Source organism: Coturnix japonica, chromosome 1 (genome assembly GCF_001577835.2).
Source record: "Coturnix japonica isolate 7356 chromosome 1, Coturnix japonica 2.1, whole genome shotgun sequence".
Lineage (NCBI taxonomy): Eukaryota > Metazoa > Chordata > Aves > Galliformes > Phasianidae > Coturnix > Coturnix japonica.
In genome coordinates, this window is record NC_029516.1 from 51,806,251 (window position 1) to 51,833,148 (window position 26,898).

The 26,898-nt window shown below is 41.0% G+C and overlaps 1 protein-coding gene across 11 annotated transcripts in view; it reads right to left on the minus strand.

Annotated features, from left to right (window-relative positions):
- Positions 1–292: 292 nt before the first annotated feature.
- ERC1 (ELKS/RAB6-interacting/CAST family member 1) overlaps positions 293–26,898 on the minus strand; it is a 274,077-nt gene continuing 247,471 nt past the window's right edge. For 6 of the 11 annotated variants that reach the window (XM_015865493.2, XM_015865524.2, XM_015865513.2 and 3 more), the window contains 2 exons: positions 19,450–19,638; positions 293–7,051 (listed from right to left, as the gene is read on the minus strand). In XM_015865493.2, coding sequence (XP_015720979.1) covers positions 6,914–7,051; positions 19,450–19,638 — 327 coding nt within the window. In that variant the 3' untranslated portion in view covers positions 293–6,913. Of the gene's footprint in view, positions 7,052–19,449; positions 19,639–26,898 lie in introns of those variants that run through there. The other 5 variants (XM_015865609.1, XM_015865600.1, XM_015865571.1 and 2 more) reach the window with 1 other exon arrangement.

The window sequence follows — 26,898 nt, forward strand, 5'->3', positions numbered from 1 at the left end:
GACACCCCTACAATGGTGCTCGTTCATATTCAACTTGCAGCAACCTGACCTGTGCCCACCCACCCTGCCAGGGACACACAGCAGCCCCAAAAGGAATGGAGGGGCAGTGGGTCTGACCACAGCCACCTGGTCTTCTGACTTGATTGTGTGTAGTAAGAGAGAGTCACTGAGAGAAACACATTGGGATTCGCTGAAAATGAAGACAACGGCACAGAATTTTTAAATAATTTTATAATTTCCTGATGAACTTAGTCTGTGAATAAAAAAAGAAGAAAAAAAAACAACAAAAAAAAAATGAACAAAGTGTTTATATTATCAAGGCAAAGTTGAATATAACACATTTTCTTTGCAATTTCATTATCCTGTCAGTAACATGACTCCAGCAATAAAAACACATACAAGTTGAAGGCAGCGTGCGCACTTGCATCACGGACATCAATGTCTCCCGCTGCTGTTATTTCCAAAAGGAATCCAAGTACACCAGATCCCATACCCAAAGCCCGTCTCCCCCTCCACTAAAGTGCAACACATCTCTTCCAAAGCAAATGAGGGATCCATGTCTGCAGAGTGGATGGAGTATCCTATCCTGCAGCAGTTTTTTTAACCCTTAGAGCGATCCTTTGGATCGCCCCCAAACACTTGGTGAGCCAGAACCTGGAGTGGGGCCCTCATTTATATACTGACTTGGAGGGAAACAGAAACGTGCTATTCTAGTGAGCTCGGAGCAACACATTAGACTAGCACAGAAGTTATTTCCCCGTTCATGGTCCCATTTTTTATCCTCCTTCAGAATCTGAACAGATAAAGGCATTTGCCACCAGAACTTTCCCAGATGTACTGTAATAAGCATTTCAGGACCGGCCTGGTGCAGGCACCCTGAGCCAGGCTGCTGCCACGTGCTGCGCACTGAAGGCTGAGGGCAACCTGTATGTCACAGGGTCTGAAGCCTGGTCGTGCCCATGGAGATTGAAGGAAAGATGCCTACTTGTACAATTTAACTTCAGATTTGGATTTTAGATGATGACCACATTTGATAATAAACTGGTGAAGAGATCCTTTTTTTTTTTTTTTTGGTCAGCCCAAATTGAAAAAAAAAATAATGTTTTGAGAAACAAACCCACCAAAGCACCGAGAAACCAAGGCGGATATATCTACTTAAAAGCAAACTTGGTTTACTTCATTAAGATCCAAACAGGAAGTGCAAGATGAGGATAAATAGCACATGCTAATTAACTTTGAAAGAAAAAATACATTCACTTAAGGACGTTCTTTACCCACTATCACAGGTAAAGCAAAATACGTGGACTTTACTTTATGTTACATGCCAGTTTATCCTCACATTGCTGCTTCTAAAATGGACCCACATGCCTACAGCCAAACTACATTTGCATGTGGCCCTTGCATGTTGGCCAAACCATCTGGTCCATTTACATCAGTGGTTCACGCTGTGGGGGACACTCAATGATACCAGAAAGGACTGATCTCCAAAATCCCCTTTCTTTCTGCCCATTTCTGTCCTACATGAGGCACATACAGCCTAAAACTGGGAAAGCACGAATTTAAAACACGTAGTTCATAACATTTCCAAAGAGGCTAAGCCTCCTGGACCTCAAAAGCCTACGAAGGGCAACTGGTTATAATTATAAGCCCACAAATCCTTTTCTGTACAGTCCTGAGAGGAAGAGTCACGGCTTTGTTGTTTTGTTACTTGAATTCCTTTTGATGAAACTTAATTTTTATATATTTTTAAAACACATCTTTTTCAGTTCTACTACTATCTTTTTTTTTTATTTATTATTATTATTTTTTAATCCGACAACAGACACACATTGTTGGTAACTGCCCCAGCCTTAAGACCACACAGACAATATCAACAAGCAGAAAACAAAACAGGGAGAAAAAAAAAACACCCCTGAAAAAGTCAGGAGATACTGATGACAGGGTTACAGCACTCACCACACACACTGGAAAAAGGATTTCTGTGTTTATGCTTTTGACACTAAAAAGTTTTGAAACAGTTTTTCTCTTTAAAAAAAGTCAGTGGACACAGCCATTTTGTTCAGAAGGATTTGCTGTTGTAAAAGGTCCCTCCCGTTTATGTGGAAGAAACAATTAAAAACATAGTTTTGCTTAAAAATCCCCTCCGACACTCATTCTCTTTGCTGTGCTGACGAGATTGATTGGCAGGGTGCTCTCGCCAGCAGTGCTGAACACCCTCTGCCTGACCCTTCCACCCCACCAGCTTCACTGGGGCAGTGTTAGTTATCCATTGCCTTCTGCTTCCTCCCCATTTCCCCGTTCCAGTGCAGACGTTGAGCTGAGTAAAGCTTTTAACATCAGACGCCTTGATTGTGCTATTTCCATTTTAATTTTATCGGTGTCATTGAGAGATGCGTGTGTGACTTATGTAGTGAAATATCTGTTTTGCAATGATACCGGTATGTGGCTCTCTACATCCTTTGTGAAGAGCCTTTCAATGGCAACGATTGGCAATGAGTCCAGGAGTTGGGGGCTCAACCCTGTTAACCTGTTATCAGTTGTAGGAATTTCCCAAAAAACGGAGTGTCAGCAGCAGAATGGGTGGGAATTAAAGGACAAACAAAAATAGGAGCCCCTTTGGTTCAGAAAACAGCCTATAAGAATGATGACATCAGTGCTCCCTTGTATAAAATACTGAGACCCACAAAGTACCAGCAAATCTGATAGAGGGAGGTATATTCCAGCGGTGCAACTGGAAACGGCGCATACAGTTCCGTGCATTGCATGACCTCTGCCTTCCATCCACTGGACTTGGCAAAAACTGGATGCTCCAAAAAGAGCTTGGCATTTTCAGAGGGAAAGCTGGTTAAAGGCAGACAAAGTGAGAGATAATTGCAGGAGCTTAGAGCTTTGTTTGGGAGCACTCCAGCCAAATCTTCTTCCAATCGCAAATAGTGCTAATAGTCTCACACTCCAACTCCTCTAGTGTTTTAATGTCCTTTTAGTGTTTTAAATGAGGCTTTCAGAGGAAAAAATATGTACTTGGACTCATGGATATCATCAGCAAGTATGGTTGTGATGTCAGCTTTTATACTATGCTTGGACTACAGACTTGAGCTATTTTTCAGCTCAAACCCAGCGAAAATTATCTATTTAATTTTCTACAGGCAGATCCTCAGGTCCTTACCTCTACCAGTTTCTCTACCAATGACAGATAGGAAGATAACAAACAAAAACAACGAAGCAATCAAGACTTTCACTAGTCCTGCAGCAAATGGAACTTCATTAAAGAAGAGAAGAACAAGTAAGTTTCCCCAGGCTCACTGGGATCTGGACAGGAGGCTAGGAGGGGGCCCTGAATTTACCAGAAATGCTGTACTGTGGGACTGTTGTGCTAGGAAACCGCATCTTCCTGGCTGCTGACCCCTGGATGTAAGATATCAGAGGAATTGGAGAGGGTTAGGCAACTGGAAGAGCATCATGGCAAGTACACGTGTATGATTTTTCTGCCATATGCCTGATAGATAGTTTCTTGATGGATAATGATCACCAAATCCGTTGATTACCCCAAGGCCAATGTTGTGGCACTCCATACAAACAAGAAAAAAAGCTTTTGCTGGTAACACTCAGCATGAAATCACAGCCAGCAGCATTTCTCAGATCTCACAGTTCCTCAAACTATTTGCCATGACAAGATCTATATCTACACAGGATCAGAGAGATTATTTGAAATAATTCAATAGATCAAGTTGGATGAAGTCTGTTCCCAACTGAGATCTGCTCTCTCCCTGAAAAGTACTTTACTGAGGTCTAAGATCAATGTTTAAGTTGCAAGTTGCCCAAGAAGATAACAGCAGTTAAGAACACTTGCAGAGGCCCAATAATCCTGCTGGGAAGAACATCAAGTGTGTGGCTTGCAGATAAAAGATAAAAGGCTGTTGTGAGAACTGGCTGGGCTTGATAAACCCTTTCAAGGAAGACACCAGGAGATGCATCAGTGGTGAGATTCACCTGGTTTCACATGCATGGGTCCCGCAGACAGCAACGTGCCTTTGCTGAGGCTCTTTGCAATCAAGAAACACAGTCTCAGGCTGGCAGCTGAGTTAAAGATGCAAAAGGACCAGTGCCGAAACTCAGAGCTTTCCTGTGATGTATGGGCAACGCAGCACACAAACGGAATTGAAATAACAGCCAGAAATGACCACCCCTTGCTCCCATCCCTCCCCCTTCCCCTGCAGCAGGAACACTATCAAGGGACATCTCAGTAAGAGGTTTACAAGCAGGAGTCATCTGAACCATCGATAAGGGAAATTCCACAGCTTCTCACAGAAGAGGGATTGTTTTACAGCAGGGAACCAGGGCAGCTGGAGATTTGACCATATAAGTTAATGAGATAGTCAGGAGTGGTGGTGGCAGTGTGATGATGTTAGGCTGATGGCCCTGATGGTTTTACAGGCAGCATTAAATTCCTTGAGTGAGTAATTAGGGGTGATGAAGAAAAAGCAAGAGGAAAGATTTCAAAACAACAGCTCCTATCAAATCGTGCTGACTCAAATAATAGGACCAAAGGGGTGGTTCTGGTATGAGGCATGGCTCAGTGGTATGTACAGTCACTGTCTACATGTCTTCCGGTATTTCCCCTTCGCAAACATTCAGGTTCCCATTATGTTCCTCTTACACGAGGGAAAAAACAAACAAACAAAACTCTTTGGACACAGGCAAATACAATACTGAGAAATAAAGTTACATTTCCTGATCTGTAAAGCACTGTCAGTTCAAAAGATGGAGAAGGTGTGAGACATCGCTTCTTTGGAGACCTAGGTACTTCTACCCAGCAAACTACGTGGCTACAGATACAGTTGCTGCTTCTGATTCATTACAGTAGAATGAGTTAAGGTATGATTCATTTCAAATTAGTTAGTTCACAGTATAATCTACGGACGTCTAAGTTGTCAGCTTTGCACAGTTTTCACTGGTTGTAAAGAAGACGGTACATCTTCCCTTACAGAAACTTTTGCTGACTTCCTTTCTGTTAGAAACAATTGGTCATTTCAAAGTGTAAAAATAAGGTGTGGAAGACCTACAGAGGAGCTATACTACAAATCTGAAAGATGCAGGAAATTCAGTTCTTCCGAAGGGGTTTGAAACATTTTATTTAGCCTAACAGTTTTAGTGATTAAGCTCAAAATGCACTAAGTCAGATGGAATCAAACTCTGAACGGGAGGCTCTGAATGGGAAGTTTACTGAGAGACAGACGATGGATGGACGCTGCAATCAGCTGATGTTTCCACAAGTTGTAAAATCAGAGTTACAGCAATGGCTGCAGGAGTCAGAGGGTTCATAATTAGCCGGTGAATAGAAAACCAAGATTTCATCGCCTGCTGTGTTGCTATTTGGTCTCCTTTCCCCCTCCCCCTGTTTTCTTAAGTAATATGAGAAAGCCTAAAGGGGAAAAACTCCTTTAAGGAGTACATGGGGACACGTTAAACAGTTCTGTCCTGCAGATGCCCACAGATGCATATAACCATTGGTAGCCAGGAAAAAAAAAAAAGAGTGTCCTCTTTAAAGCAGAGCCCAAGAATGAACACCCAAGTCCTACTCATAAAATAGGATTCTGAATTGCTACCAGGACAAACCGACCTGCTATTTCAGGTCATATTACCTATCAGCAGGGGCTTTAATGAGCAACAAAGATGGATGGGAGCAAGATGAAGGCCTCTCATATACATACAAGAATTGCACTGGTTTAGCTAAAGCTGTGACTTTATACCTATCTACTCAGCTGGGTGCCAACTCCAGCAGAGATGCTCCTCTTTATAAGAACAGGTTCTTGCTCTGAACTCAAACTATTTCCTTGTCAACCTAAGCTAACCCAAAATAAATTAATTTATAATTATAGTAAGAACTGTGTGGCTAATTTACCTAAATTAGTTGAAAAACTATATTTTTAAGCTAAATGATGCGATTTGCTCATGTACAAGATGCCTAAGACTATTCTGATGGCAGCTGGAGTTTACAAGCCTACAGCCTGAAAAATTAGCAATGGGCAAACTATACAAGTTAAACCTTGGATCTGACTTGTTGATGACACCTGTTTGAAGGGGGAGATCTCTTTATAAAATGAGAATTTAGGTGATACAGACCTATGAAGAGCAACCTCAGCTAATAAAATGAGGAACCAACAGACAAAAACAGTTATCTGAAAATACGCCCCACTCAGCACTTCAGAGTCAAATCAGTGAACTATAAAATTAATGTTAAGTAAACAGAAAGTACTGGCATGCCTACCTTGTTTCCCAGCTGCTAGATTAAGTCGCTAAAAGAACATAATTAGGAAACCTTCCTTTCCTCTCTATGTTATTTAAGAACATAACAAACATTGAGACAGGCAGTGAGCTGAGTGACCTAAGCTAGCTAGCTGATGCTGGCCATTTGTGAGCCATAATCAGAGCATACTCAAGCTTAGGTTTTAGCACTATGAAATAGAAACTTTCAGCTTTTATGAGGTAAAAAACCCAACAAAACAATAAATGAATGAAAGGCAAGGGCTACCCATCTGCAACCTCATGAAGAACTATAACTTCTTGCATTCATTGGAACCCCTGTTTGATTAGGAGACTCTGAAGAGCTCTGCTTAGCTGTATCCAAAAGTCCAATACCATCAACAAGTCAGCGGGCAATTGGATGCTAAAGTAGAAAAGCAGTGAGAAGATGAACATAAGCATGATTGATTAATCATAGACTGGAAGAACCTAGAGAGCATGTAGTTTTTAGAGGGTTTTTTTGTTTGTTTGTTTTTGTTTTCCTTGCAAAAAGTGCACCAAAAGTTTCTGTTCCATTTTCTGTCTTTCACATTCCTCTCCACTCTCGTGGCTCCTGGGCTGACTGGGCTCGGCTGTTGGTGTGCTGCTCCAGCGGGGCTAGCGGCCGAGGTCATGACGACTCCTCGAGCGCATTGACGACTTGTTCCAGGATGTCAGGGCAGTGATCCGCTATCTGCTGTAAGATGGCGTTGGCGAACTCTTGCAGCTCTGCGCTTTCCTTCTCGCCCTTTTCTAACTCGTCACGAAGCTGCAAGAAACACACACGACTACAGTCATTCTTTGCTGTGACACATGTTCACAACGCAATGAGTTCTGCCTAGCAGGCTCGGCTCTAAGCTAAAACACCAGCTTTAGGAAGGCAGCTAGCAGACCGCACCATGCAGGGCGTGCTCCCAGTTGAAGCCTTGTCACCATGGGAAAACTTAAATGCCTTAAATACTACTCAATAGATTGTTTTATGATTAATATCTGCAATGCTTCCTTTGTAGAATGTTTCTCTGAAAGCAACTGTACTCAATGTGTATCAATTAACTTGACTTTTATTAATGGATAACAGGACATATTTACTTCAGAATTGCTTCCTCTATGAAATCAATAGAAATGTTACAGACTCCTACCTAATACACTCAGTGTCAAATAGCATTCTGGTTTGTCTGTGGAAAAAGTAACTTTCAGACATGGTGCTTCTTAAATCAGTCATAAGATTGTCACACAGAATTGTGGTGGAGCATACATACTTTTTGTTTACTAAGAAAATTATACGTTTCCTACTGGATCATTTGTTCAGAGCAATTGGCTCAGAATGAGACATGAAACTTGAAAATGTTACCTTATTCATACATTGTATTGTCTACAAGCTGTTCGTCCAGCAGACAGAGTAACAAACTGCAGCACACAACACAATGGAGTGTAAGTGAATATGGCTTTTAGCTCTGAATTTAATGGCACTGCCATAACCAGGGGCCCAGTGTCTTAGTGAAGAGCAGGAAACATCTGCCTTCAGTAACCTGTTTACCCAACACAGAACTGATAAATCCCATGCTAGCCTGTGAACTGCTCGGGAGAATCCCAAGTAAGGTTGTAATTTGTGGAAGCATTAAGGGATTACTGTAGTCACAACAATCTAAGGATCTAACAACAAGGAGAAGCAGCATCTCTTACCAGACCAGATGACATAGTTAAATAGACTGGATAAGCTTTCAAGCATACAGCTTTATCACACACTATATAGCAAAAGCCTGCTTTGTTTTATCAGTGATAATGTTTCTTCTAATTCATTCCTTCCGAATATAAGACAAGCATATTTGTAGCAGGTACATGCTCTTCTTAAACAGGTTGAAGTTCACTGCAAGCTTTAGTATTTAAAGTTTTGTTAACTTAAGCACCTGTAGCAACCAGCTTGTCTATTTCTGAACCTTCCTTTAAGTTTGATTTGTTGAATTTCTAATATTACCTGTCAGTCTTGTAGCATTTCTTACTCTTGAGTTATTAATATTTTTATTGGAACTCTATTGTATTCATATGGGACACGGAAAGAATGTCACAGTGGGATCTGTCATCTGTGAAGGGATACCTGGGCACCAGCATACCAAGCTCTTGATCTGTGTTTTGTACTTTTGTAATGCTGCTTGCTGTAAGTGTTACAAAGGGACAGCTGTCAGGCAGCAGGACAACAGACATCAGTTTACCTCAGTAAGAACATGATCAGAAGGAAAAGTTACATGCCTACAATTAAAATTCTAATCAGATTGGATGTCTGTGCTCAGTGATGGCATCGAGCAAAACATGGGAGACTGTTACAGTGTACTGCAAGAAATACTGCACAAAAACAAACAGGCTACAGAATAAACACGAATGCTTTTCAAGAAGTTATGGTATAGACTTCTGTAGACAAAAGTGAGAGAAAGGAAATTAAAAGGGTAAGCCAGCTCCACTACTCCCTTTACTAGGCAGGGTAGCATATAGTAAATTATTTGGGCTTTGCGAACTGAATGTTAGTTTAATGTGATCTTATGTGCTTTGTTCCTACTGGCTGGTGTGCTCACAGCTCAGCTATATGAATCTGAGAGGGGCTGATGCCAAGAATCACAATGCAAAAGCAACCTGATCCTGCTCGGCAGAACGACATGAGCTGGGGAAGGGGAAAACGAGCTGGAGGGGAGTACGTGGGGCTGTGAGAGGTCTCAGGGGTGCAGGGAGGGAATTCAGCAGTAACCCATCATGGCTCAGGAAGGGCGCTCTGCAGGTCTGCGATTAGCTTGGTTCCAGCAGCCTGGCAGAGCAATTAGATGGAAATTTGCAGAGGATGGATAAGCCTAGGAGAGGTCCAGTCAGCAAGTGGGAATGAAAGACACAGGCAGCCAGGAGCAGTGCCGCAGACTGAAAACCAGGAGATGTGGTCTAAGGAGCTACGTCCCAAGTCTCTGGCTGTCAAGCTAGTAAAACTCCAGCAATTCACATGGCCCCAAGCCACCAACTGCTGGGAAACTCATGGAGCTGGTTATAATGCTGAACTCTGAGGCACGGCCTCCTTCGCTTTTTGGGCCAGAGCAATGATTTGATGGTGCCATTCAGCAGTAAGGTGGAAGGTTGTGGAGGCTAGGAAAGACTTGGAGCAATGAGAGAATAAGCAATTAATGTCATTCTGATTTTCTTCATTAGTCTGAATGTAGGAGTCCAGGCTCTCAAGCCACAAGCAGAGAACCAGGAGAGGGCACTGTTAGCAGGGAAACAGGGTTTGGCTGACATGGGTCTGGCCCCTCTGGCCTTGCACCGCCACCCTGAGCAGAGCTGTCCTCCAGGTAGCCCAGCCAAGTCTTGCAGGTAAAGCCCCAGAAAAAGATCAAGTGCTTTTAAAAGCCAGCAGAATACCAAAGCACCTCAAGGAGATTAACCTCCAGAACTGAAGGGAGATTGGTGGCCAAGGGAGAATCCTGCAGACTGTTGTCTTCAGCCAAGCAGAGCTGCAAAGCCAGTGACTCAGTTTCTTGCCATGCCATTAATTTCTGTGAAAGCATGTGTATTACAAAGATTCTTTATAAAATCAAGAGAAGACCAACAAAGTAAGCCTACACCAAAGCTGAAATAAGTCAAATGTAATCAAACAAAAGTAACAAACTTAACCAGATGGAGAAATTATTTCCAAAAAAATAAGTTTCGGGCCATCAAGAGGAGACTGCTCTGTATGTTGAAGGCAAGCAATAATGCTTGGTAAATGAGCACAGACAGAGAGTCTGTGCAGCTGTCTGGCAGATGTCTGTGATGAAACATCTGAAAAAAACAGCAATGATAGCCTTGCATTGAGTTTGTTAGTTTCAGTACATCTAAGTTTAATGATGGGATTTCTAGTTAAACAAAGCCATCTTAATTGACTGTGTGGCTGGTTACATCATTTCTGCATCATCTGTGTCATCTCTGTTTACATCATTCCTCTCAGAAACAGCTGTGAGCAGCATACGTCACTTCTCATCCAGACAGGCTTCTTAATGAAGAACATCCAGTTCTCCATGGTATAAATTGATCCACCTAGATGCCTGTCAGTCCAAAAGTTAGGGAATTTATTCAAAGTTATCACTATCAGTACTGCTCCTTGTTTCACAGAATGCTGTGAATGCAACTGGAAACAGTACTATCTTCCCCATGTCATTTTTCAGTGTTTTCAGTTGGCATTTTGAGCTCAGGATACTGTAAGTCTCATCCACTTGCCTCACAGAAATGTCAGAAAAAAGAGAAGACAAGGCCAGATATGTTTATATGCCCAGCTGATGACAAGTAAAAGCAGACAACTTGGAAAGAAAGGGACAGAAAGGACTCTCGAAGTGCCTCACAGTATTTACACTTTATCTAGGGATAGAAGAACAGAAAAGACCTTTGGTGTCTCAGGGGAATCTACACTTGCACCTAACCTGCAATGGATTCAGACACTGTTCAAAACGGCTGCCTTCCTGGGTTTAGAGCAAGTCATGATTGGAATACGTTGCCACTAATATTTAAACTCCATTAGTGAATAGTAATAATAATTAAACGTGAATTTACCTTGCATTTGTACTCCTCTGACCTGAGATATTCCAGAAGTTATTTAAAAATTAATTGACGTTTGGAGAGAAAATAACTTCCCAGTTAAGAAATGCAAAGCTGTGATTTTACTAGGTGAACCACAGCGTTGCTCTGCAGAATCTCAGTGGCCTTTGCTTACCCCATAATGTATATGGGGCATCGTTAAGCTAAGAATCTTCTAAACGTCTTGATATGGAAGCAGTTCCCTATGCAAAGCAATAATTCTGCTGCTGAAAAAGAAAAGTAAATAAAAACGAAGTTGCATCTCATTCATACAGATGAGTTCTGTCGATGGACAGTAAAACTAGATGTAGGTTATGAAGTGCTTGCTGAGCCACACAAAGGCAAGTTAACTGCCAGACTTCCATAGGTCTGCAATGCCAGGATCTGTAATTATGCTTCCCCTACAATTCAGGTGCTTCTGGATCAGACTGTGGCTAGTCTGAAAAATACATTTAGAGCTTAAAATAACAGAAATAAGCAAGAAAAAGAAATTCAACTGATTTAATCTTAGCCTCTGCTCTATCCGAAAATAAGTTAAACTATGGTGTACCTCAGGCAAATGGTGAGCAGCTTTTGCGTCTTCCCAGACATACCAGTCTAAATATGTACGTTTGAAGTAATGAGAGCCAATTACACACAATCCTTTATTTCTCAACTCTATTAGACTTTTAAAAGGGACAAAAGAATGGGCTAGGAATGTGGAAATCTTGGTCTGCCAATCTTTTTTTTAAAGTACATTAAATATATATAGATATATTTAAATCAGACCACTAAATCTTTCTGCTTTTCCTACAACTCTTTCTCCTTCCTTTTATCAAATATTAAAAAAATATGAATCCAAGGTTTTAAATCAAGCATTCTGACTTGCCTTTTTAAAGTAACGTAAGCATGACAAATGTGTTTTAAATATATCTAAAGGCACTCAGATACATTTCACAACCAGTTTTGAGAAGAACACCCTTACCAACCTGTTGAGGCCTAATGCAGTATGTATTTGAAAAATCATAGAATCATAGAATTACTCAAGTTGGAAAAGACCTCAAAGATCATCAAGTCCAACCACAGCTTAACCATGCACATGATGTACATGTGGTTTATCCTGCATTCCTGAGCATCCCTAAGCTTTGCTAAGAGCAGAAACGTTACTGCTTCTTTGGTGGTATATGAGTTTCAGAAGGATATAAAAGGAAAGAAGGAATTAAATAATTATCTGTAAGTTATACATTGCTTTGGATGGAGAAGTTTTCCTGCAACCCTGCACTTGCAGAGAACATCCTTCATCAACAGCGGTCATTTCACCACTGGAGGAGAATGCTCTGTTCATATAAATTCTAGTGCATGATGCTGAAAATGAATGCTGTACCTCTGTAGCTAAGGAGGACAAAGAATAATGCTTGCCTATATCACAGAGCTACCTGTGAACCGCACATACCTGGGATAGGCAGACCCCACAGCCCTCATCCTGAGCAGCTCACCATTCCGCATCTTACAGGGGCTGAAAAGGAGTTAGGCAGCTATGTCCCCTGGCTCAGTTGTTAAACATTACCTTATAAGTCATCTTATTCTTGGAAAGCAAGATGACGGGGCACTGCAATTACTCTGCAATGCCACTTAATTCTGCATCTCTACCTCGACCCTTTGCTCCTCTGCTGGTCAATGAGGCTGCTGTGCTCCACAGGGACTCTGCTCATCTACTCAAGGCAGTGACAGATAACTGTCTCATGACAGGGAAGACTTGACTAATCTGAAAAAAAATCTCTTGTAAGTCATATCTTATGAGAAAAAAGGGCTGGGAGTCCAGTCACAGCCTTGTGAAACACAGAAGATAGGACAAAGCTGCAAGAAGTATACGCATCCATTTATTTCAGGATCAGGGATTGAGCTTTTCCTACTCTTCTCACATTATTTATTTCTCTCCAAGAGGAAATCTAGGATCTCAGATTTTGTTTATTACGAAGCGATGGAGGGTTCCTGTTAGCCCCAAAATTTCTGACAGATATTCCAAGAAAGAAAATTCTGTGGAATATTTTGTTTTCGTACAACAGGCTGACAGACAACACAAGGACCCAGCTGCTCCTGCATGTTGTTCCCTGTACGCATGATGAGAGACTTCCCCAGCGGCCTCCCAGCATCCCTCTGCACAACCAGCCATAACCATAGCCATGTCTCATGCCATGAGATTCTGCAGAAGACCTCCATGAGGACAGCAGCAACCAAGCAAGGCAGAGAATAACAGAACTTGCTAATAATAAGAATGGAGAGGTGAGCTGCCCTTGAAGAAAGTAATGGCTCAGGCTGGTGCACCATCTGCTTGTAGAGACTGCTTGAAAAGAGACTACAGTAAATTTTAGGCACTCCCCCACCAAACACCTGGACTCATCCTGAAAGCAATGTTTTTCCCTTTGTAGCTCTTTCCAAGACAGGACTAATTAGTGTTATTGACTGAGAGTAACCATTTTAATTAAAATTAATGCTAGTACTTCAATGCACAAATACAAATGGATGCTGTGATGGCAGAATCTGCAAATGGATAGTGTCTGTGACTTCCGTCAGTGCTTAACAATTGTGACATCGATTCCAAGTTCTCACCCTCACCCAAAACACTGATTTAACACAAAGGCTTAAAATGCTCTACAATGTAATGATTTTACAGAGCTCCTGCATCTGTTATTTTCCCAGATCAAGGCAGCAAACACATTTTTACATAAAGAAGTATAAATGGTTGCAATTATTACCTCTAATTTCTAACAGAGACCAGAAGTGGGCTGTTTAACTTTAAAATGCATAATGCATTCCCATAAGATTACAAATTAAAAATAAATGACATAAATCAGGTGGGGGGAGATAACAAGCTAATGGAAGAGCAGCCCGGGAGCAAAGACAGGGTAAACTCTGAAGCAACGTAGTAATTCAGAATTGCTAAATGCCAAACCGCAAAGCAATTTCTTTACAGAAACTAAATAAGCTGAGTAATTTCTCACAGATGATACAGAAGTAGGGACACAAAAGGACTGTAAACAAAGAAGTATACAGGAAGTACAGCAAATAGCAATTTGTAATTTAGAGCTAAGTTTACCCCCACTTGGAATAGTTTGTGTGACAAAATGTGTCTGATACTTTTAAAATTCACCAGGCATATGTGCAATTTTAAAACTGAATTTTAAAGCTACCTCCCTGCAGTCTGGTATTAACGTTAACGTTAGCTTGGCTGAGAATGTAAAGTGAATGAAGTACAGCGTCATGACTTGTTAGCTGATGCAGCAGGTTGTGGCTGATACAGGGAAGCCACATCATCATCACCTGTCTCCTTCTGCTTTGAGTAGCTGAGCAGAAGAGAAACTCCTGACTTCTTAGGAGAGGGTTAGTAAGTAGGAATCCTTAGGCGGTGTGTGCTTTGACTGGAGCCAGTAGACAAGGAGAAAGGAAAATGCTGCTTCACTACAATGGCTCTTCTATGACCATAAAGGCTTTTCAAAAGAACCTCTCAGCTCATTGCTGAAGCAGTCAAAGGTACTACATGGTGTCAGTAGTGGTGTGGGACAGCCTTCCATCACAAGCGCCTTCTGACAGAATATCTCATGGAAATAAACCTGCTCAGCTCCTACAGGCTGCTGTTGGTGCCCAGGTTACAACACAAATGGTGCTGGAAACACCTCTGGGAAGAGGTCAATTGTGCAGAAAAAATTGCGCCTGGGGGCTGATGGAAACATCCAGGACATGTCAAAGGTGGCTGGAAAGAGCATCCGATGGCTGGCAGCTAGGGAGTAAAACACTGCCTCCTCCTAGTCCCAGGGGTAAGGAAGTTTATTTTATCAGGTAAGTCCTTTTCTGCCAAAGGGAGTATTCTTTTAGAATGTCCTTCACTGTTGGACCTGCTGAAAATAAAGAAATCGCTCCAAAATAGAGAAAGCTGGTTTTGAAGTTATGAGAAACATTTATAACACTGGTTAAGCTATGAATGGAATAAGCACTGTTGCATGTTCCTAATATCTGGTTGCTCTATTTGGTTGTCTTTTTACTTTCTCACACTGCTGCCTTCCAGCCACAGCACAGCACACCACCACCAAAGTATATAAATGGTGGTTTTCATCAAGTCCCTGCTTCTTCTCCACTCTTTCCTTTTGTAAAGATAAGAAAAACAAGAACTGAACTGTAAATAAAAATGTGGAACATATCATTATGTTCTTAATGCTATTTCCTTTCGTAAGGAACAAAATCCCTCACTCCAGGACAACCATCTGAAATGCGGAACGTAGCAGAAATTCTACAGAGCCCAATATTAACATAATGATATGCTTAGGACAAAGTGAAAGAAAATACTGTATTTAATAGCAATTGCTGGGATAATGCAATTATTTACAGTAAATGAACGGAATTTTTATTTCTCAGTGTCAAGATTTGGAACATTCGTCCTTCCTTCTGGTAACTCCAATTTTATAATAAGAAAAATGTTTAAAAGGACGTGAACCGGTTGAAAGAGGACAGTTCCAGAAACAGCACTGGTTGAAATGTTTGGGAATGATTGGGACAAAACTGACTCAAAGCAATATTTTCCACCAAATTAATAACTTAATAACATGGTTCCAAGCACTGTAGATTCCCCACTGTCCACAACTTAGTATACCCTGTTTACATTAGTTTTTGGGATATCGTATATTCATAAAGTATTGCCTTCAGGCCTTCAGTAAAGATGGACCAAAATTTTACTACAAGAACTCAACTTTGCAAAATGCCTTTGAAAAAATGCCAACAATGAAGAACTACATAGCATTCTGGCCATGTATTCTGATTATAATCTATTGAAGCCACTAGGGAATACAACTCAATGGCAGCACACAGAAACTTTTATACATGAGAGGTACCAATTATCAATCAAAGTTTTAGAGCCCATGAAATCATTAACCTGGCCACATACTCTCTTGAGAACCATGGCAGATGCTTTTCCAACAGTGACTTGCACATGAGTTTCTGTGGGTCACTGTGTATGTGCCAGAAGAACATAAAGTTGATATCTACTTTGTACATTACTTTTACCTATGAAAAGAAGTCACAAAAAACCTATTTCTGTTTGTACCTGTGCCGGTCCAGCAGGCATGAAAGACCTGCAGAATATCGAAACACAATATGACATATCACCAGTAATAGTTGCTGGAGTGGGCAATCACAGCTCCAAAACCAACTGTATAAAAATAAATTCTCCATTATTTATTAAAAACCAAAACAACGCTACAACAAACCAGCCAAACAAAAACACACACACACACAAAAAAAAAAACCCACCCCAAACCATCTCATTGGTGAGAAGTGGATATGCTGGCATCATCCTTTAAATATCATTGATCTTTAGTTAAATGTATCCTCCTTAACAATGTTAACACTTCTTAACATTCAAGAGGATTAATTTTTTCCCACTGAGGCTTGTGAAGCATTATCTACAAAGGATCATATTAGAAGGGACAGGAGTGAATTTAATGCACTGGATTTGAAGTAATTTACAAAACTCATTAACATTCCAAAGATGCAAAACGGGCATTCTGTCACGGGCTTCTGCCAATCTGGAGAACTGATTTCTCCCCCCATGGGAATCCTTTAAACACAAAGGAAATTCTGCAGTCAGGAACTGAAATGCTCTGCAGACATAAATGGAAAAATGTGCTTTGTAAATTGAAATATACCATGAGTTTGTATTTTTCAGCTGAAGTTTGTTAAATACAATCTTAGTGACCATGGGAAGGCAGAGGGGGCTGCTACATTTTATTTTAGCAAATGTTAATTGTGCATGGGAATCACAAATGGAGGAACTACTTCTAATAAAATGAGGGGATGGTAATGCAGAATTAAGACAATAATGGGAATGGATGTAAAAATGTATTTTTTTCTCTTCTCTGAGGCAACTCAGATAAATTATTTTCTCACCATTTATACTGGAACACTTTCTTCAGTGTGTAACACATAAATGTTGCCAGTGGGCTGGCAAAGTTTTATGAGACCAGTACAAAGAACTAGAAAGAACAGATGCTGTTTCAGTAGACCGTCTACCCAGAAGGACTTGAGAAAGAAAGCCTTTCCTACTTTCTTTACCTATGTCTCTTGAATATAATCATAGAAAATCTCAAGTTGGAAGGGACCCAAAAGGGTCACTGACCCAACTCCTCGTAGATCATAGAATCACATAAATGCCAAGGATTGAGAAGACCTCTAAGATCATCTAGTCCAAGCATCCACCTACCACCAAAGTTGCCCACTAAACCACGTTCCTTAGTACACTATCTGTATGGTTCCTGAACATCTCCAGGGACAGAGACTCAAGCACTTTCCTCGGCACCCCATTCCAATGTCTCATCACTTTTTCTTTCTGAAAATAAGTTTTTCCTAATATCCAATCTGATCTTCCCCTGGTGCAATTTGAGGCCATTCTCTCTCATCCTGTCACTGCTACCCAGGAGAGGAGGCCAGCCCAGACCTTGTCACAACCTCCTTTTAGGTTACTGTAAAAAGTGATGAGATGTCCCTGAGCTTCCCCTTCTTCAGAATGAACAATCTCAGTTCCCTCAGCCGCTCCTCACATGACTTGTGCTCCAGACCCTTCACAGCTCTGCTGCCCTTCTCTGGACATGCTCCAGGGCCTCAGTGTCTTTTTTGTAGTGAGGTGCCACAAACTGAACAGAGTACTTGAGATACAGCCCCACCAGTGCCAAGTACAGAGGAACAATCACCTCCTTGCTCCTGCTGGTTGCACTATTTCTGATACAAGCCTGGATGTCATTGGCCTCCTTAGCCACCTGGGCCCACTGCTGGCTTGTGTTCAGCCAAGCATTGACCAACACCCCCAGGTCCTTTTCCTCTGCACAGTCTTCCAGCCAATCTGCTTGAAGGCCATAGCATTGCCTGGGGCTGTTGTGACTAAAGTGCATGACCCAACACATGATCATGTTGAACTTCATTCCGCTGTCCTGAGTCCAGCCTTCCAGCCTGTCCAGATTCCCCTGTAGGACATTACTACTTGGGACCACAGATCCTGATTATATTCAAAGACCACAATGGCTATATCGGACTAGTCGATTTCTTTCAGGGACATCCCACATACAGCCTTTATATATTTTTTAATTTTATTTTTCTCAGAGATGGCCCCCCATACATGCTACAGGATTTGCCAATCATTGCTTCATCCCACCCTAACAGACAACGTGGTTCAAAATGATGGCATGCATTATACTGAAAAACTTTTAATCCTGGATCAGCGAGTACAGAATTCCAGAGGCAAAAAAAATGCTGATGTAGCGCGTAGGGGATAGCAGGCTCTGCAGGAAAAAAAGAATGTGCCAAGCCTATAGAGACAAGTGTAGATATCAGGCAAGGCATAGAGCACATGCTGAATCAAGTAAATGAATGAAGATAGGTAGAAAGACAGAGACTGTCTTGTACCATCTAAATCCTGTTACAGGCATATTTATCATTAGAGGTCTGGTCTTCTTTCTAAATTGTTAGATATGCTTCTGCTGGCTTCCTGTAATTTAGTTTCTGAGATGCTGTCTCAAATTTTTGGATCAAATGAGCATCATTAAAAAGAAAAATATCACAACTGAAGCATTCAGGTAAGACTAAACATAGTGTTCACTGACCTGCAATACCCCATAGTGAACAATTTAGTAAAAGAACTGGCATTACAATCTAAAGGTTCAAAAGAACCAAAGTAGCCATATATGCCATATATGAGTTTATCTATTCTATCTGTAATACAGAAGTAAAACAAGAATTAAAGGGTTGAAAGAGGAAGGAATGAGAAAAAAGAGGTTGTGTGGAGTGATCAATTACAGTATGAAACAGGAGATAAAAACTGCCAGGGAAAGGATTAAGGAAGGCAAGACATCACTGGAGTTGGAAGAAAGAAAGATTATTTCTGTAGTTGAATTACAGTTAGATTGACAGTCTCTGTAATGACTTCATCAGACCGCCCATTATTAAGCCCTTTCAGTTCTGTATTCTAAAACTCTTGGAAATATGCTGTTGGACTTCTGAAACCACTCTGTGTGTGTGTGCATGCACGTGTACATGGATATATGGCATGTAGTGCCAAGGGTCAAATCGCAAGCGAGTTATCTGGGTAAGGTAGTAATACAAAAAGCAGAAGGAAGTACTGGCAGAACACACTGTTGCAAATGATAAAGACGTTGCACACATTTACATAAAGTGAATGACTAATAAAAATACGCCAATTAAAATATAAATTATTTGTGTCGTTAGAAATGGATTTAAGATCCCAATGACTATGTTAAGTTATAAGGAATAACTAAACTATTTTAGTAGTCAAAACATGGCAAAAAAGGTATCTTGCAGTTATAATTTCCATAACTGCCTAAGTGTAAGTTCTCAAATACAGACACAAGAGCAAATAAAGTTCCATAATAAATATCAAATGCCAATGACTTCAAGAAGTATTGACTTCTTCTTTCAGCTCAATTGTGGATCTTTGCATGCTGTTTTCACCACTTATAGCATGTTTTCACTACATTTTGGTGTGGCAGATCATTATGACCTATCTAAACATTTCAGGCCCTTGCTCAGAGCTTCAGACCACAAACTCACCTGCTCCTGGGTCATCTTCTGCAGCTCTTTCTCCCAAGCTGCCCGGTCATCATCCAAGTGGTAGGAAGCAGGTGGGGTGAGTCCACGCAGAATTAAGGGGTCACGGTCATGGCAGAGGGCTGTCAGATGTCCAATGTACAGCTTCAACTTGCTGCGATTCTGATCAAGTTCTAAGAGGGGCTGAATTATCTGTAATAAGAGAACAGAAATCTTGAGGAACAGTCTGAGATGACTGAGACACAAGCGAGTGACTAGGTTACAGTCTTGTTCACCTTCAAGAAACACAAACACCCTCCCTCCCTGCAGTATTCCTATTGTATGGCCCTGCAACCATACAGCACAGAGACAGACAGAAATGAAGTACATCAGGTAAAGGGGATATGGTGATGACAGCCATCTTACCGATATCTGAAATAATGATGATATGGGGTGAAAAATGAAGCAAATCCCTCCTTTAAAGATAATTTATTATTCTGATAAAAGGTGACTGGCAATAGCAACATAGATACTATCTCATTTTACTTACGTTTGTTACGTACGTATGCATTAAACACATTTCAAAGAAAGAAATTTCTAATGATGTAAAGTTGCTTGTTTCTAAGATGAACATCACTCTGCCATGGAATCCACAGGAAGTATCTGAACCAGAAACTCTTCTACAGTTTTGAAAAGGCAATGGATCTTATGCAAGTCAGATTTTATACAACATGATAAAAAATAAAATCAAAGAGCTCTAATTAAGTACTAATTTATTTCATTTTACATTACCTAACCTGAATCTCTCTATCTACTCTTTTTCTTCCTCACTGCAATCTCTGGAACCATCCAGTTCCCACAAAAACAATCAGAAGAGTCATTTTTCATTTGTTCTACCAAAAAATAGGGCCTGAGTAGATAAACAAGTACGTAGAAACCTTTGCTATATCCCTGCCCAAAGGAATGCACTTTCATATTTCATTGTCTTATGCCCACGAAAAGAGATGCATATTCCAAAGTGCAGAATGCAAAACTTTGTCTTTAAGGTTCGCAGCGGATCAGAGAATAAGGCTTTGGGCCTCCACTCCACCAAACAAGGCACTGAAGCTACACACAGTGATGTGCCCCAGCTCTGAGAGCTGGAGAGCCCGGTCACAGCGCTGGCAGCCTGGCTTTGTGCTCTCAGACAGGGGCTGCACCTGCTCTCTGCTAGCGGCTGGGGATATCTTTTCAGTAGGACACCTCTGACCCCGCTAATGAATAAGGAGTGAGATAATCTCTGAGTCAACAGAAACAGGGTGCTGGCACCACTTTCAACAAAGCCTCTGGCTTCGAGCCATTTTAATAAGGCTGTCAGGGCTCACTTATTTTGTTTCTAACGCTGTTCTACATGGATTAATTTCTGTAGAGCGAGAGGATCTGAGAGCAGTGGCTAAGCAGCTAACTAATGTCAAACTGCTTGTCCCACAGCGAGCCAGCTGCGCTCAGCAGCCTGCGCCGGAGACACCGCTGAGACAGTGCTGGGGCAGAGGGGATGGACAAGAGACCTGCAGAGAGAGTAAGCTCACTTGCTTATTATAAACCCTATTGCTATGTGTGGCCTCAGGGCAGGCTCTGTTTGCAGTTATGTGCATGTGTTAAAATACAGTTTGATGCAGCAAGCCCGCAGATTGCAGCAGGGCAGGATGCTGCTCTTTTGTACAGGACAATGGGAAGGAATATTTCAGTAGCATCAGCACAGCCACGTTTCATTTCCATTGCCTGGTACACCTGTCTTTAACCAATTGCACCTATCAACCTCGGTTGTTTGGTGAATTTGCTCTACCTACCCAAATTTCTTATAATTAAGATCACTGAGATTGTGCTCTGAACTGCACTGGCTGCACATGTTTAAAAATACAAGACGTTTCTAATTTACCTGGTGCGTTTCCTATCCTACTAATTGGTTTGCCCACAGAGGGGAGAATGACGGAATACCCTGAGAAATGTCTGTACTTATTAAAACATGAAAATGAAGTAGTCAACGTCTGATAACTAGCTGTCCAACCGAAACAGCAGCTGCCTTGTATTCTCTTTCAGGTACCACAGTCTGCTCAACATCCATCAGATGTGTAGATCCATCAGATCTGCAAAGAGCAAGACCTGCCAACATTCCCAGCTGTGACAAAGAGAAAGCACAGCTCTCTAGCAAGTAGTGATGGAAGACTTTAATAGAAAAGCTGAATCTGACTGCTCAGGGATGTTCTCTCTGCCCCTTTACCTTGAGCAGCATGTTCCTCCCTCTCTGGAAACAGGCCAAATGAGGCGTGTGAAAGTTCTTAACCAGCAGCACTCCCAAAGCTGTTCACAGAGCAGTGATTTCTCTCACTTGGGATCCATTAAAGCCTGCCAGTCAAGAAGGAAATGCCCTTCTATCTGCGTTCCTGCCATATCTAATTTGAACGACACAATTAGCAAAAGGCACTCTGCTTCCCACACAGCTGAGCTGCCACTGCCTTATCTCAAGAGGGTGTAAGAGCATTTGCTAAGTGGGAAGGCAGGGTAGTACTGGATGCATAAACCACAGCGTGTTCTCATGACCAGCTCAGCGCTGTAGAGCTTTCTAGGAAAACAACTGATAAATGGATGAAACCTCGGAGCATCTTCTAAGCAGCCAATCTTCATGAAGCACACTGATACGTTTGGGCCATCCCCATCAAAGCATGGAATGAAGTCTGCTTAATGTCCCCTTTAGTTCAGAATATTGCTAATGGACAGCTACATTTGAAGGGGGGGGATGGGGGGGGAAAGGCAATTGCTACATTGCTGTAGTTGAGACATGAAATCTCTGATACAAAACCAAAGCATCTCTACCAACTGATAAAGACGCTTGGAAAGGTATTTCAAAACAAATTCAACATGGAAACAATGTGCTCAGTTTTTCTGAGGAGTAAAAAGAAAAAAGATTAACTTCAAGCATGACAAATGTGAATCTAATTGTAGGTTTGCAAGCCCATCAGAACTATGATATGCTTCAGAAGGAAATTAATCCTGCTTTTTCGACTGCAGCCTTACTGGTGCTGTACTATGGTCAGCTTACATATGAGTAACTGCATTTGAGAGTTATTTTTTATGACAGAAGTCCGCATTCAAATGCGCTGCATAGATAAGGAACTTGTAAGTGGATCTGGCTGGATAGAGCTATCTAAATGTTTGGTCTCTCTTACCGTGAAAGATGAATACACCTCAGATACAGAGACTATGGTGTCTAAAAGTTTGTCTGAACAGCGTGTAATGCAAATGCAAAAACAACCAACCAGGCGGTTATACAGAGAAGAAAGGCAGTGAATGGGTGGTGTAAGTGCAGCAGTGTTGAACTGAGACAAATGCAACACTGACTATCCATAAATGTCTGCAGAGTAAAGTATGGTTTTAATCAACGTGTAATAGAACTCAGTTACCACAACCACTAGCTTTAAATTATTACTTCTCCAGGCAAAAGGACTAATGACCCAAGCACCTTTCTCCCTGCTAACATTCCCTTCTTCTCCAAAGGAAGCAACCACTTTTCCAGAACTAAGTAATTAACTAACTTCATTTAATTAATTTCAGAGAATATGTTCTACATTTCTACACACTGATAAATCTGCAGCTCCCACTATGGAGCCAAAGAAAGTTTTACAGGCACTCAGAAGAGCTCGCCTGTTTTTCCATTTACATCAATTGATCTAGAAGAAGTTACCTGCTTCCAAAACTTCCTTACTCAGAATATGCATGTTATCAGAAAACAGTCGTCTTTTTCTTACAGAAATATATATATGAATTCTCTGGGCAAATAAAAAAGAGAAAATAACTTCATACTGACACTGCGGCACCAACACTCTTGGCACTGGCACGACTGCTGTCATTAGCTATGTACACGTGTTATGTATATTTTATTCACTACAGAACACAAGGCACAGTAATGCAGATAAGTGGTCTTCATTTTGCAATCAAGTAATTCAGCAAACATTTTGCCAATTACTCATAAATCACAGAGGTCTCTTCCAACCTTAACTATTCTATTTTTCTTAGAAAATAAAATGGAACTGATAGGTTATCTCACAGTCAAAGTAATTAAAGAGAGGTTAAGATATAACTGGGTTTACAAGTGTTTGGAAGAAGTGTCCAGAGAAGGCATAAGAACTCTGTGGCCTCCAGATGCTGCCCAACAAAACTTACTTCCCAAATTACAGTTACACAGCAGAAGATGGGCCTGAAGTCTGGGTACATGGAGACATTTATTAAAAAGAAATTATTCCGAGGAGGGACTGAAAAATCTAACAAAAGATGGAATGGATCACAGTGGGTCCTCAGATGCCAAAAGGAAAACAGCTCTCCTGTATCTGGGTTTTGTTATAGATATCATCAGAAAAGAAAATTTTGCCTACATAGCAAAATTTCTTGTATTGTGAGATACGGAAATAAACCAAGAAACAGAATGATACAGTCTGGAAATATTTGCATGGTAAATTGAATTACGCCTTTTCTCTGCTCAAACCATTTGTGTTTGTTTGGCAAGAAATGTAAGGGTTCAACTACGATCATCGTGCAACCATTGAATGCAGTGTAGTTTTATGAGGCATGAATTTGGCTCAGAAAGTGCAAAGCTTTCCCAAATTCAGAACAATTTATCACTGATGTCTTCCCTTCATTATTTTAAATGGAAACAGAAGAAAGTTCTCAAAAAGACGCTGCCTGACCTCGGTTCAGTTCAGCTCAGTTCACTGCTGCGCAGATACTTGGTTTCTTCAGGAGACCACAACACAAAAGCCCAAGGACAGGCTCAGTTTTCTCCAGATTTGTTTTAAGGACAAAAATGGATTTAAATCTAACCTTCATCATTTTCTCCTCATAAAACAAAACAAAACAACATGCGCGAGGAGCCGAAAGAGATTCCGGCTATTTTGACAGAGCTGTCTTACTCAGTTCATTTCTGACAGAATCAATTAGGAAATCATTTTTACAAAGCAAATTATTTTTGAGATTTTTATACACCATGAACAAATCCCATGGATTAATGATTTCCAGAGTTCACTCCCTTCGTCTTGGGAAAAAATCCAGACCAGACGACTAGAAAAAGTACAAAAAGGGGAGAATCATTTTTTATTAAGATCCTTCATTTAAGAAAAATCTTTTCCCCACTGTGTATGTGAATCAAATAACTGCAGTGGGTTGGTTGGATTCCTAGGGCACCCAAAGTGAGAGAATAGTTAAAAAATATTTCTCTACATAACAAATCCAGAAGTGCTTTTTCATGACACTGACAACTTTTGCTTACATGGGCTGCAAAGTACTATTTTGTGGGGAATAGCAGGGACTACTGCAGATCAGAACTGAAACACACTGGCAGGACTGTGTGAAGCTTATAATTGGCACACCGGGGAATACTAAAGTCCAGCAGTGAGGTACTTGGGGAGAGCTGAAGGGGTTCTCTACATACAGCAAACCCAGTTTGAATCTTGCATGTTTCATCAGTCCTCTGCTTTCAAAAGCAAGAGAGTTTGCCCAAATCCTCACCTCCTAAATATAACTAATTGCACAATGCAAGCTTTGCATCTCATTCCTCCGTAACAGTCCATATGGCACTTTTCTAGCTGAGGCAAAGGAATGAGATTTGTGACTTAACTGCAAGATGATCAGAAAATACCTGCTCAAATGTTGTTCTGTTTGTCTTTTGTTTTCAAAAGTCTCTTGGGAATCCAGCAACCCAGCAACTTAGTTTTCAAAAAAGTGGATGGGGTAAAGTAAAACAAGGTCCGCAAAGGATTTAACACCTTCCACTGCTCTTTAACTTATTAACATACCCCTCATTTGAGAATATTTCTGATAAGTTGCGTCAGTTACCAGATTCAGTAATAAATTCAACTAGAGAGCTGTGAAGCTGGATAATCAGACTTGTGATACTGAAAATTACAATATCGTCAAGAAAAAAGAAAGGGATTCCTGTAGCAAATGAAAATGGTTCAATGAGTAAAGTGCAAAGTGCTTGCAGCTGGTATGACACCAAAGATTTACATAGCATCCACCTGACGAAGCTTCTGTGGATGTAATTAAGCCAATGGAAGTTTTGATTTTACATAATCCATTTCATGCTGATTCCTCAATTACAAGAATACAGCAGCTTGAGAATAAGAAACAATAACTTGCTTCTATTTTTGATCTATTTGAGCTTTCTAGCGCTCATCCTCTAAATAAAAGCGAACAAGAAAGCACAAGTACTCCTTGCTGTACTGTAGTTTGCCTATTGCTTCTTCCTATTACAGTGCATAGAAGGAAACAGCAGCTAATATACTTTTGTATGAAACCAGAAAATTATATCACATATACTGGGAGAATCTATCCATGTGAACGCTTATGTACCAAGGACTGCATTCTTTCGTCTCCCTACTGCCTGATACATTGCTAATGGAAAACAGAAGGTATTTCTTAAGTAGTCTACCAGAGAACACAATCAGTGCTCTTCCTGTTCAGATGAACTATAACCTCCCTGTCCACGATACGAAGCTTTGCCTCGTCCCTCTCTAACACTGAGACTTCCTTCCGTTGTTCTAGCTCCCCACCTACTGCAAGACACTTTCAAAGCAAAGCCACATGGAGCCACAGTCTGTCTGGTTTACTGGTTTATCTGTTGTCACGAATTCTTTTGGCAGCTCTTTGCTTTACATTCAAATGCAAAATCCCATTAACAAACACGTTTATATACATACACACACATATATAATTCTTATCTATAAGTTGCATTAAACAAACAGATGTAGTTGGATTGCCTGTGGTGAGAATACTATGAGTTGGAACCTGGCATCTCTGTCAGTAATTACGAACTTCATCAGCCAGGAAAATATAGCGTCTAGATTGGCTACGTGCCCTCATCGGCTTTTATTTCAGTCATATTTCTCTCAAGCTTGTTTTCATAGTTAATATATTGGAAAGCAGGTTTGGGCTTGATTCTTTCTCTACTCTAACATCATTCATCCTTCCCAGTTTCTTTCCCCCTAACTTATAATTAAAAGGCACTGGCAATGACAGCCCCAGCCTGGCTGCAGCTACCCCACTCCTGTCCTTGTCCTGTCAGCGTGCCAGAGTTCAGCTTAACTCTCCCTTACATTGCCAACGGCGTATTCACAACGTGCAGAAGCTTCTTCTGTGGTTGCATCCTGGCATGTGGATGAAGGCCATAAGAGACCTAAACGACTGAGTAATTGGGAGATAGTACAGGCTGTTGCACAGTCTCTAAGTGACAACTTACAGAAAAAGAAAAAAAATAAATAAGTACAGAATTCTTAGTTACTACAAAGAACTAGCGGAGAGAAGAAGAACATATTGAGCTGTAAATCATCAAAGAAAATAAGATACAGACCTGGAATAATCTCACTTGGTAGAAATGAATGATAGCCTCTTTGCGATTGTTTTGCTGAAAAGCTCAAATCTCTACAAAAAGAAACCAGCCATCTG